Source organism: Martes martes (assembly GCF_963455335.1).
Source record: "Martes martes genome assembly, chromosome: 17".
Classification (NCBI taxonomy): Eukaryota; Metazoa; Chordata; class Mammalia; order Carnivora; family Mustelidae; genus Martes; species Martes martes.
Window position 1 is genome coordinate 59,233,075 of NC_137905.1, and position 12,351 is coordinate 59,245,425.

General features: G+C 58.9%; 1 protein-coding gene across 5 annotated transcripts; it reads left to right on the forward strand.

The window, feature by feature from the left end:
* Positions 1 to 727: 727 nt before the first annotated feature.
* On the forward strand, positions 728 to 10,383 carry ZNF135 (zinc finger protein 135). Of its 5 annotated transcripts, XM_080829364.1 has the most exons (6): positions 761 to 972; positions 1,264 to 1,668; positions 2,253 to 2,337; positions 4,372 to 4,550; positions 4,759 to 4,885; positions 7,687 to 10,167. In XM_080829364.1, exons 5-6 carry the CDS (start codon positions 4,852 to 4,854, stop codon positions 9,408 to 9,410), a joined length of 1,758 nt encoding a protein of 585 aa, XP_080685490.1. In that variant the 5' UTR covers positions 761 to 972; positions 1,264 to 1,668; positions 2,253 to 2,337; positions 4,372 to 4,550; positions 4,759 to 4,851; the 3' UTR covers positions 9,411 to 10,167. The 5 variants fall into 5 exon arrangements, with proteins under 5 accessions (XP_080685486.1, XP_080685489.1, XP_080685487.1 ...); XM_080829363.1 differs by lacking the exon at positions 1,264 to 1,668 and having other exon boundaries at positions 731 to 972; XM_080829361.1 differs by lacking the exon at positions 4,372 to 4,550 and having other exon boundaries at positions 738 to 972; positions 7,687 to 10,383.
* Positions 10,384 to 12,351: the final 1,968 nt, after the last annotated feature.

Below are 12,351 nucleotides of genomic sequence, written 5' to 3' on the forward strand. Positions count from 1 at the left end.
CCAGCTTCGGATTCCGTCAGTGCGGACACACGAGCTCTGGACACTGCGCTGCTGCTCAAAGGCACACATGACAGTGACGAAGAGCAGTTTAAACACGCGTCCTGCGCGGACGTTTCCTCCGGCCGCGCCCTGGAGACCGCGAGGGGGTCGGTGGCCGGGGTCGGTGGCCAGCGCCGACGGCTCGCACGCGTATCGGGCCGCGGTGAGTGTGTCTGTTCCAGCTTGGGTGTGTGTCATGTTGCGTCTCGCACTTGCCGCTGTTTCCGGATACTCCAGTTTGTCGGACAACAATAAAGCTTACGGCACAGTGTCCACCACGAACGCCGCACGTCGCTGCTCCCGGAGGGCTCACCTCCCGCCCGGGCCCCGCGCCCGCCGCCTCAGCCCGGCCGCGTCTTCCCGGCGGGAGACTGCTCCTCGGCATCTTCCCACGGCCTCGGCTCCGCGTCCTCCCTCACCCCCTGACCACTCTATCTACGCTACTCCCCGGCCAGGGGCCGCGGTACGAGCGCGGGGCGACGTTCGCGGGGCCCACGACACAGCCCGCGGGAACCGGACACTTGCGACGGCGCCTCAAGCACCGGCGTCGAAACTCGAACTCGGCGCGACCGTACGGCTCGGGCAGAGGCACACGGGTCCTTGCATGGACCTCTGGGAGTTGTAGTTCGGCGCCCGCCTGCGCAGGCGCAGTCCGGGTCAACGGCGGGCGTGGCCTTCGTCCCCGGTCATCAGACAAGGGAGTGCGTCGTGGAAGGGTTTTAGGGCGGGGCGGCGAGGCGGAGGCCCGCGTGGGTCCTCGAGGCCGAGCTCGTACTGCGAGCGCGGTAGCCACGGCCCCGGACTCGGGCGAGGCGAGCGCGGAAACGGCCGAAAGTGCGCGCGCCGCCCTCTGGGAGATGTAGTTGGGCGCCCGCCTGCGCAAGCTCAGACCCGGCTGGTGGCGGCCGCGGCCTTTGTCCTGCGGTCCCGCTGGTAAGTGAGGCTGGGGTGGCCGGAACGGGGGAGGCCGAGACGGGCGGGGATCCGGGGTCTTCCCGCGCGCGTCTGTGGAGAGTCCCTTTTCCTGCTTTGATCCCGGGGCCGGTCGCCTCAGGGGCGGTGGGGGCGGGGCCGAGTGGGCGGGGCCCCGGTTGGGGGTGGGGGTGTCTCCGGGTCCGAGAGTAGGAGTTGGGGTCAGGGTGGGGCCCTGGCTTTGGCAAAAGGGGTGGGAGCCACCGGCTACGGGGGTCACAGTCAGAGTGACCAGCTGGTCCGACCCTTCAGAGACGCGCCACCGGACCTGCATCCTTCCCCTGCCGAGGCCCCCTGCGAAGTCATCTTAGTGAGCGGCCTGCTTCTCTGGATGGTCGTGAGCGAGGCCAGGAGCCCCCTCCCCCAGCCCCAGCACCCGGGAGTGGAGCACACTAACCCAGGAAGCAGGCTCGTTATGTTAAAGTCTTACCGAGTACCATCCAGGCGCCGTCACTAATTCAGCAAGCACATGTTTAGATGTCCTGGGTGCCAGGCCCTACCCTATACCCCAGAGCCCCCAGGGGAATCAGGGAGATGGTAAGAAACCTGTCCACACATCACTGAACGGGAGAACGCCCATCTTGGAAACTGCTGTGGAGACAACGGGGCACAGACGGGACGGGCCGGAACCGGGAGCACAGGAAGCATCAAGGGGAGGTAGAGCCGCAAGGGAAATGCACACCACCTTGGGCCCGAGTTTCGTCTGGGGCACTCGGCCGGGGAGGAGGTGTGGGTACTCGGGAGATGCTCACTGAAGTAAGAGGCTTTTCTTCCCGCACGGACCGCCTTCACGTGTGTACTGCTGCGTGCCAGGCCCCACCTTCAGCCCTTGCCACACCTTGGTTCCTATAATGTCTGTGCTGGCTCACCACTCTGATTTTATGAATCGGGGAAAGTGAGGTAAACAGCTCCCAAAGACCCCCTATCTAGTTTTCTGTCATAGTAACAGAAATACCAAACATCTGGGCAACTGGGGGTGTGCCCTTTGCTTGCCGTGGCCCTCAGTTTTCCTATTTGTGAAATGGGGTAGGAGAATTCTAGGTAGTCTGTCAGCAATGCCTGGAGTAGCACTGGGCACACGGTAGGTGCTTGGAGAATGCCAGGCTGAGGTTTCGCTGCTGTTGGGTTTGGCCTGGGCACTAGCAGCCACAGCCCCTCCTGCTTGCGCGCACATCCTGGGGTGCAGGGTTTCTGATCACCACAGGCACTTGCCCAGTCTCTCGCATCCCCTTCCCCCCCAGAACTGCCTGCAGAGGAACTGGCTGTTTCTGTAAGAGGCCAGAGAAGGAGGGAATGACCGCTGGGCTCGTCGCTGCTGGGGCCCCGGTGAGTACACCACCACCCTCCCACTCAGGCCTCCCGGGCCCTGGCCTCACACCCCCACCAGACTCATTCTGCTCTCAGGGCCTTTGCCCTTACTCTGCCCCCGCCAGGAATGTGCCCAGTGAGCTCCATCTTCCCCCAGATCTCCCACCTCAACTACCTCCGAGAGGATCTCCCTGCGTCTTTACCTGCCCTGTTCTACCCTGGCAGACAGTGCTCGTCCATTCCACTGATGTGTCGAGCACTTTCTCGACTTAGGGTTCCGGTGTGTACTCCCACCTCGTTCACTCCACTCAGTCCCCTTGGTGACCTGCCATTGACTAGGTGCTCTTCTAGGCACTGTTGTAGGAATTGCAGGTGCAGGAACAGACAAGCAAAAAATTACCATCCCTGTGGGGCTTACAGTTCCTACGAGGAATGTAAATGTGCCACATGTTGTGCAGGAAAATGAGCCCCAGAAGAAGATGGCTTGGGCCCCAGGCATTACCCAGTATAGCCCAGAAGACCTCCCTGAGGAAGTGACCCCCAGACAGAGACCTGCAGGGGGGCTGGGGTGAGATCAAGGGCCCACAGGAAGAATGTTCCAGGCTGGGGAATACCACGAGTAAAGGCCTGGAGGTGGGACCATGCCGGGCACTTCCCGTAAGGGCCAGGGACGGACATGTGACTGGAGGACTGAGAACAAGGTCTCCTAGGCCGGCTGTCGGGGGCCTGGGCCTTAGGGCCTTGGGAACCAGTGCTGACCATCTTTGCCATGTGCAAAAGGCCCAGAACACAGTAGGCGCTCAGTGAATGGGTAGAAATACGCCAAAGCCTGTGGTCAGTGCTGGACACACGGTGGGTGCACCACATCCTACACCCACATCAGCCCCAGGATGCTGCAACGAGGAAACCAGAATACAGAGGCCTGTCCCAGCCCTGAGGCCACACAGCTGGGAGCGGCCAAGCCAGGCCTGAGCTCAGGACACCTGGGCCCAGCTCAGACCATGTGCCCTTATGAATGGGGTGTGTCCCCAGCGCTCAGCACACATCCCAGGGCCTTTGTGGCTCTTGCAGACCTCTGCATGACCATTCCAGCAGGGCCCCTCCCATTTTCTCTAGAGCACTGACCCCCTCCCGGCCTCCCATTTATTTAGTCAGCTCCCAGACTCTGCAATTAGAGCAAGAGCACCCCGTGGCTAGGGGAGTGTCTGCTGTTACCTGGCCTCTGCGGTGCCCAGAACAGTGACCCACACTCACTGGGACTCTGCAGAGAACCACTAAGACCTACTAAGTGGGGAAAATGTAGCAGAAATGGGGAAATTGGTGAAAGAAAATACCCCCCTCCCCCAGCCTCCAGCACCCGGCACGCACATCACGGGAATCCCCTTTTGCCTCCCAGCGGCCTCCTTGGGGAGTTCTGACTAACTCACAGATGAGGGCAGGGAGGTGCAGAGCACTTTAAAGGATGGACCTGGGGCTGGAGTTTGAAGCCCCATCCGTCTCGGGCCAAGTCTGGACAGCACCAACCCCAGATGCCTAGTTCACACCGTCTGCTTCCCCACATCTCCCCGCCTCTGGTGGGAGGAGTGTTAGCAGAGGCAGATGCTGCTTGCTGGGCCAGGGTCTGGTATTTGGACACCCAGTGTCCATCACTGGGGGCAGTGACACCCAGTGTCACGGTGAGCCGTAGACTTTGCCTCTGCCCCCCCGCCCCAGCCATCCACAGCACTTGATTTGGTGAGATGAAACTGCCCCCCTGCCCCTCACATGCCTTTGAGAAAATCATGAATTCCCAACCCAATCCCGGAAGAAACTGGCCTTGTGTGGGAATTTCAGAAAACACATACAAGTGTGGTAGTGACGAGGATCACCCCAGAAGCCACCATTAGGCTTTCTCCTTGGGGATCGTGTTTTTACCCCAATATGTAAATGTCCAAAATTAGACTAAGAAACGGTTTCCAGGGGTCCCGTCACTGGACACCCCTCCCATCTGGGTTACCTCGCTTGTTCCCACCACTCCACTGGCTCCTTTCTTTCTCCCCACTTTGCATTCAGGTATCATTCGTGCACAGTGCAGACTGACAGGAGTCTGCAGCTTGGTGACTGCAGCTGTGGACACCAGGGGACATTCTACCTGACGCGTGGGAGGTTTTCAGCCTCCCGGGGCTGCTTTGTGCCCCTCCCTCGGTCACAGCCATGTGGCATCTCAGGGGTCCTGTGTTTGCACGACTGAGGTGCGTCCTCTTATATCCTAAGACCCCCTTTTCTCCAGCAGAGCCCCCAGACAACCCCCAACCCCAGGAAAACGTGGTCCAAATTCTCAGACCCGAGAAAACCCCTCCCCCCCCCCCCATCTTGGCTGTCTCTGTCTGCCAGCTGCTCCCACTAGCAGCCATCGGGCTTGGCCTGGGTGAAAACACCTGTGTGTGACATTTGTTTCAGGAGCAAGTGACCTTTGAGGACGTGGTCGTGGACTTCACCCGGGAGGAGTGGGGGCAGCTGGAACCTGCTCAGAGGACCCTGTACCGCGATGTGATGCTGGAAACCTTCAGGCTCCTTGTCTCCGTGGGTAAGGCCACACTTGAACACCTGATGGTCTGCGCCCAGCACAGACTCTAATTCTCCTGGTTTAACAGTTGGGGTAGGTCTAGGCCTTAAAAGCAAATGCCTAGGAGTAGTTTGGGGCTTTAGAGACCAGATGTTTGGTTTCAAGTTACAGATCCCACCTGAAAATGCCAGGAGCCGAAAATCGTGGGTTAAGAGGGCCCTAGTGGGTCCCATGACTGCAGAATCCCAGGGCAGACCTGAGTCTTCCTGTAGTCTGTCAGGAGCCCGCTCCCTTCATACCTCCTCCGTCTGGGTCCAGGGCCAAGTCTCGCCAGTTCTGCCACCTTCTGCCTCCATTCACAGATGGGCCCCCCAGAGGTGAGGGGAGCTGCCATGGTGCCTCATCTGTGTCTTGTCCTGGGCCCCCATGGAAGGCCCCATGGGTCGTCTTGTGTGGTAGGCAGGTCCCCTCCACACTGGTCCTTGTTGCTAGCCGGTGGTCGGGGGAGCAGCAGAGCTCTGACTGGCCAGAGCTGGGTCACACAGCTCCCTGCCCAGAGCCAGGGTTGGGTCCCTATAGGGCCAGGCATCAGGGCCTCTACCACAGCTGTGGCCTTTGGGGCCTGCAGCCGAGTGGGTCCAGGAGGAAGGAAGGTGGACTGGATAGAGGGATGAGAAGGGTCCTGGAACAGCCACGCACATTCGTGGATCCCCCCCTTGAGCAGAATGCTGGCTCCCCAGGGCGGATGTATCTCCCCACTAGAGCAGGAGGAGCTGTGGGTGGGAGACGCAGGGGCTCCCCAGCATGTGTGCCCAGGTGAGGGGAGAGCCCTGCAGGGCTGGGAGGAGCCCATTCAGCCCCGTGGCACTCTCTCTCCATATCTGCCCTCGCATTCTTCAGAGCGAACTGACTACTCGGGTCTTTTGGTGAATGTGCACCAAGCACCGTTCTCCTGTGAGTGAGGCCTTCAGTGAGCCGACATCCTTGGTGAGGGAAGGGGCACGCAGTAGGCAAGCAGAATCATAGCTGTACGAGATACTCACGGCGTATGATGAATGCTGAGGCTGGGCGTGGGGTGCCCAGCCGGGTTGTGGGGAGAACCTGAGCAGAGAGGAGGCCAGCCTCTCCAGGGAGGTGATGTGTGAGCTGAAGCCCGAGTCATGAGAGCAGTGCCACCTCGAGACAGGCTGGGAGAACAGAATTCCAGGCGGAAGGGCCAACAAGTGCAAAGGCACTGGGGTGGGGCAGCAGCCTGCTCTTCCTCTGTAACAAACCCTCTCACCTCAGAGATTTAAACCACAGAATCTTTAACGACTCACCTGTCGTGGGTCGGTGGATCCCATCTGGGCGCTTGCACATGCCCGTGCAGGCTGTGTTCTTGGTACATCTTACTCAGCTCCTGCGACCAGTACCAGCTCTGTAGAAAGTGGGGCTGTCCCGGCACTGGTGTCAGGCCCTGACCTAGTTTAAGCAGCGGCCTGTCACCAGGGCCCGGGAAGAATGGCCAGTGTGTGGGAGGAGTCACAACCACGTCTCTGCAGCTTCAGGAGCAGCAGCCCTTGTCTAGGACATTCGTTTTCTGTGAGTGTTGTAACGAGTTGCCAGCAGCTTAGTGGCTTAAAGCCGCAGGAACGATCTCCCAGTCCCAGTGTCGGTGTCGGTGCTGCAGTCCAGGGGGCGGCAGGCAGCATTCCTCCTGCGGAGCCTGTGAGCACCCATGTCCTCTCTCCTTCCGGCTCCCAGAGGTGCCCGCGTTCCTTGACTCGCGGCCTCGTCCCTCTTCCCAATGAGCACAGCTCTGAGGTCTTCTCCCGTCACTCTGGCCTCGGCCCTCCCGAGTCCCTCACTCACAGATCAGAACGCTTGTGACCGCTTCCTCACTGGTTCCAGGAGTTAGAATGTGGCCCTACTGGGGACCACTGTTTTGCCAGCCACACCTGGCTTGAGCTCTTTTAATTTTATTTTTTTTCCTGAACACTTCATTAGAGCGTGATATAAACGGCAGGGCGCCCCCTCACACGTTTAGGCCGGTCCAGTGCTGAGGTGGGGACGCCAGGCTGAGGCCGTGGCTGGCCAGGGCACCCTGGGTGCCGGGGCCAGAAGGCAGTCCCGCCAGGAGGGGGGAGGAGGGGATGCCTTCGTTTGTTCATTCGGCGTGTCTGCTGGCCTCTGCCGTGGACGGGGGTGCAGCGGTGACCAAGGTGGACAGAAGCCCTGCCCTCGGGGCTCCCGGTGGCTGAGACAGACCCAACGGACCAGATCCAGACCGGATCCAAGTCCCCTTGCTCACCTCCGGTCACTCATCCCTGCCTCTGGCCGTGCACACGGCAGCTGGCTCCGGTCTAGGGAGCTGGTGGTTTGTCTAGATCTGGCCGAGCTGGAGCAGCGGCAGGAGGACCCTGGGCCCGAGCCGCGGGAGGGCTGCGCCGGCTGGTCCTTCACCGGTGAGAGGCGGCTCTCCCTCCATCGGCGCCCGGCACTCGGGGGCTGCTTTCGCCAGGGCCTGGCCATCGCTCAGCCCCCTGCGGCCTGGGGCATCTGCCAACAGCTTCCCTGGGTGCTCGCCGTCTGCCCCGCGTCCTCTCCGTGCCCTCGTTCTCTGTGCTCCCCAGGCCAGCTGCCCTGCCTCTGACCATTCTCTGTGCTTTCTTCCCTGCTCCTGCTCCTCCTCTGACCTGCGGAGCAGTATTTTTAAGTGGTCGAAGCCGCTGGTGCCTTCAGCCTTGCCAAACCACCAGTTTTAGTCTTTAGCCACCCGCCCGTGGCAAATTCTTCCCCGCCAAACTGGAATTAAGGGGCATCTCCGTTTTTGTTTCCTTCAGACTTGGAAACTCGACCCAAAAGCAGACCGTCCTCTCCAAAGCAGGACATCACTGAAGAAAGAGGCAGCAGCGTCCTGGTGGAAAGGTTCCTGTGGGAAGGTCTGTGGTGCGCCGAGGGTGACGATGCCGAGGGCCACTGGGGACAGAGTCACGAGAGCCGAGACAGCCACATGGTGCAGGCAGCCTCCACGTCTGTGAGGACCCCCATGCAGCAGCAGCAGCAGGGGAATGGGCTCGGGGAAAACTTGATTCTGAGCCCCCGTCTCCCACCTCAGGCGATGACTCCTGAAAGGCAAGGCCTCCACACGCCGGGGACGCGCGCGAAGAGGGGGAAGCCAGACCCGGGGTTCCGTGCTCAACCGAAAACGTACGCAAAGGAGAAGCCCTACAAGTGCCAGGCCTGTGGCAAGGCGTTCAGTCACAGCTCAGCTCTCATCGAGCACCACCGAACGCACACGGGAGAGAGGCCCTATGAGTGTCACGAGTGTGGAAAGCGCTTCCGCAACAGCTCGGCGCTTACCAAGCACCAGAGAATCCACACGGGCGAGAAGCCTTACGAGTGCGCTCAGTGCGGGAAGACCTTCAACCAGATCGCACCGCTGATCCAGCACCAGAGGACGCACACCGGGGAGAAGCCGTACGCGTGCGGCGAGTGCGGCAAGGCCTTCAGCTTCAGGTCGTCCTTCAGCCAGCACGAGCGCACGCACACGGGCGAGAAGCCCTACGAGTGCGGCCAGTGCGGCAAGGCCTTCCGCCAGAGCATCCACCTCACGCAGCACCTGCGCATCCACACGGGCGAGAAGCCGTACGCGTGCGGCGAGTGCGGCAAGGCCTTCAGCCACAGCTCGTCGCTCACCAAGCACCAGCGCATCCACACGGGCGAGAAGCCGTACGAGTGCCGCGCGTGCGGCAAGGCCTTCACGCAGATCACGCCGCTGATCCAGCACCAGCGCACGCACACGGGCGAGAAGCCGTACGAGTGTGACGAGTGCGGCAAGGCCTTCAGCCAGAGCACACTCCTCACCGAGCACCGGCGCATCCACACGGGCGAGAAGCCGTACGGGTGCAACGAGTGCGGCAAGACCTTCAGCCACAGCTCGTCGCTCAGCCAGCACGAGCGCACGCACACGGGCGAGAAGCCGTACGAGTGCGGCCAGTGCGGCAAGGCCTTCCGCCAGAGCACGCACCTCACGCAGCACCAGCGCATCCACACCGGCGAGAGGCCCTACGCGTGCGGCGACTGCGGCAAGGCCTTCAGCCACAGCTCGTCGCTCACCAAGCACCAGCGCATCCACACGGGCGAGAAGCCGTACGAGTGCCGCGCGTGCGGCCGCGCCTTCAGCCAGCTCGCGCCGCTCGTGCAGCACCAGCGCGTGCACACGGGCGAGAAGCCGTACGAGTGCAGCGCGTGCGGCCGCGCCTTCAGCCAGAGCTCGCTGCTCATCGAGCACCAGCGCATCCACACCAAGGAGAAGCCGTACGGGTGCAACGAGTGCGGCAAGTCCTTCAGCCACAGCTCGTCGCTCAGCCAGCACGAGCGCACGCACACGGGCGAGAAGCCGTACGAGTGCCCGCACTGCGGCAAGGCCTTCCGCCAGAGCACGCACCTCACGCAGCACCGGCGGATCCACACGGGCGAGAAGCCCTACGCGTGCGGGGGCTGCGGCAAGGCCTTCACGCACAGCTCGTCGCTCACCAAGCACCAGCGGACTCACACCGCGTAGGCCCACCTCACACTCGCCGGGACGCCGGAGAGCCCGAAGCCCCGGCTCGTCCCTTCCGGACCTGACCCGGCCGTCCCCGACGGAAACACCGGCTGGAGCACACGCGAGCCTGGGCGCCAGGTCCGCGGCCCGGACGCCCTCTGACCGAAGGGACGGGCACGACTGCGGGAACCCGGAGCTCTAGGTCATCCGTCCCTGGACGGCAGGTCGGACGCAGAAGGGGAACGTGGAGCTCATCCATGTTGAGGGCCTTGTCATGAGTGCCCACTAATGCCACATCCCAGAACCTACAGGAAAAAGGGGGACAAAATGTAGCCGATCTGGAGATGGCTTCTGTCCAAGGATTCGATATTCCAAACTAGGATTTTCAAAGCGGTGAGAAACCCCACAAATGCTTCCTGTATACAGGAACCGGATACACAGAATTTATCATTACTGCGCCTGACGTTTTGGGGAGGGGTGCTTGCGAATGGTGCAGGGTGGCTCTAAGTTCCTCTACAGGACTCACAGGCATTAGAAAACACACGTGTTGCTGTTTCACAAAAAGGAATATTTTTCCTTTGTTAAGCCACCATCTTACGAACAATAGTGCCTCCACATTGAAACCTTATGTTCTGCAAGGTTTATCTCTGTTGAGAAATGTACGAGTTAATCTCTCAACTGTTGTTCACTGAGTCTTCCTCCTGGTGTTTAATAAGCTTTTGTTTCTGTGTTATTTATCTTGAGGGTCCACAGTACTACATTAAATCCTGAATTCACTCACAGCAGTCTCTCGGACAACCACGACCCCTGAACAGTGACTTGCCATCCTCATTAGAACCCATACTTAAATTACATTGGCTGGATTTGGTCACCAACCATCAGGGTTCTGTCGGTTGGCTTGATTTTCTGATCACAATGCCGGGATGTAAGTTTCCAGTTAACTTGAAATTTCTCCCTTGGGGGAAAACGATTACAAATAGTCTTCTGGTAGTCCCCAGTGTGCTTGTGCAATGCCTCCTCTGCCTTTATTGGACTTTATAAGCCACTTAAGAAAACAGCCGTCTCTGCTAGAAACTATGCAGGCCACATCGGTAAGATTAGCTATTGTCATAGTTCCATTTAAGAAGAAGAAACAGGTGAAATTAATGCCTGTCCCTGTAGATCCCAAATGTCACCTTTCCAGCGTGCCACTACAAGAGACCACCCATGAGATGTTTTGCTTGCTTCTGTATAGGGCACCTTTGAAATCCAGTGTATATTTGACTTTTGAGGCACACATCAGTTCGCTGTAGCCTCCTTTCCGGTCATTTGCCACAGGGACCCAGCCAGTGACTGGACGGGACTGGGCGGCTCAGTGGCCTTGGTCCTCCGGTCAGCTGTTTTGTCCTCCTCCCTTTTCCCAGGTTCTCTCCTTGTGGTGTGTCTTGTCCTCAAGGAAATCAGATGTTCTAAGAAGATGCGCGTCTTTAGGTGAATGGCATGACAGGCTCCTACCCCTAAATCTAGTGCAGGAAGTAGGTCAGGCACAGTTCACTCTCTAGGGAGGTACTTCTCATCGGAGAACACTGCATCTGGGAAAGGTTAAGGCTCCCCAATTTGAGTTCAGGTCAGTAAAAATGGAACCCAACCACACTGTTTCGCACTCCTTTGAAAATGCCAGGTGACCGAAACTGAGTCACACAAGCTCTTGTCCCGCACAGCCCTGGCTCCCCTGCCCCCACAATGACACACACAGGAATACAGCCCTGAGTTGGGAACCATGGGGAGGTGCCCACAGTATCACTGCCACCCTCCATGGCGAGCGAGACACACGTTCCCTCCCCAGCAGGGCCACAACAGTGGAGGGATCTTGAAGTTACACCAGAGTGTCAGGAAAATGGCAGGTACAAGCGTGCTCTCGACCAGAGGGCCTCGTTTACTTGGAGAGTTACTGGTATGTCTCAGTTACTGATACAGAAGTTGAAGACCCAACAAGGAAGAATGAGAGGCGTGAACACAGATTCAGAAGAGACCATGCAGTTTCCGCCTCACTCACTGGGACGCTTGTGCTCGGAACCCAAAGACGCCACGTGAGAAGTCCAACGGCCACCGGGGCCGCTGTGAGGTTTCCTCGATGCTTTAAATATCCCAGCTACGGCCAGAAAGGATTTCAGCATCTCATTTTACATAGCTTTTCATTTTTAAGTTTTAAGTTTTTAAGAAAAATCACCATGCCTAAAACTTAAGATTCAAGGGATACAAACATCATAGTGATTCTCAGTGTGAATGTGCTGTTTGCTTTCCAAAGCAGTCGCACTGGTTGACACTGGTTTACAAACTCAACCCAGAGCATGATGAAGGCCTGTATTAGTCCATTCAGGCTCCCACACCCGGATACCATAGGGGGGGTGGCTTTAACCACAGAAACTGATTTTGTCTCAGTTCTGGAGTTGTTCTTCACTGGCAAGTCCAAGACCAAGGTGCTGTCCGGGTTGGTTTCTAGTGAGACCTCTCTTCCCCGTTTGTAGATAGCCGCTTTCTCACTGTGTCCTTGCACATGGCCTTTCTTCTGTGTGCACACGATGAAAGAAGGTATGTAAGCATTTTCTTCTCATTGAAATTTATTCCTATCTTGCCAGTTTTCCATTTGTGGGATTTGCCCTCCCCGCCCACTCGGAACAGTCATCCTTGGACACCCTGTGGAAACTAGCCAGGAGCCCCATTCCATTCTTCCCGTCAGTGCATCTAGGGCTCTCTCTTGCCCTCCAGATACCATGTCCTTTTTGAGTCATGGCTCAGTGCCCCATGATCTGTACACTTTCCAGCCCTCCCAACTGCGTTGGAGACACCAGGGCCACCACCCTACCTCTTTGGATGGGAGACCCTTAGCACAAACCCAATGCCCCTAATGCCTGAACTAAGGCAGCTTCCTCTGAGATTAACACGTGGGAACGTCTGGCTATGTTTCTGTCTCTCTGTA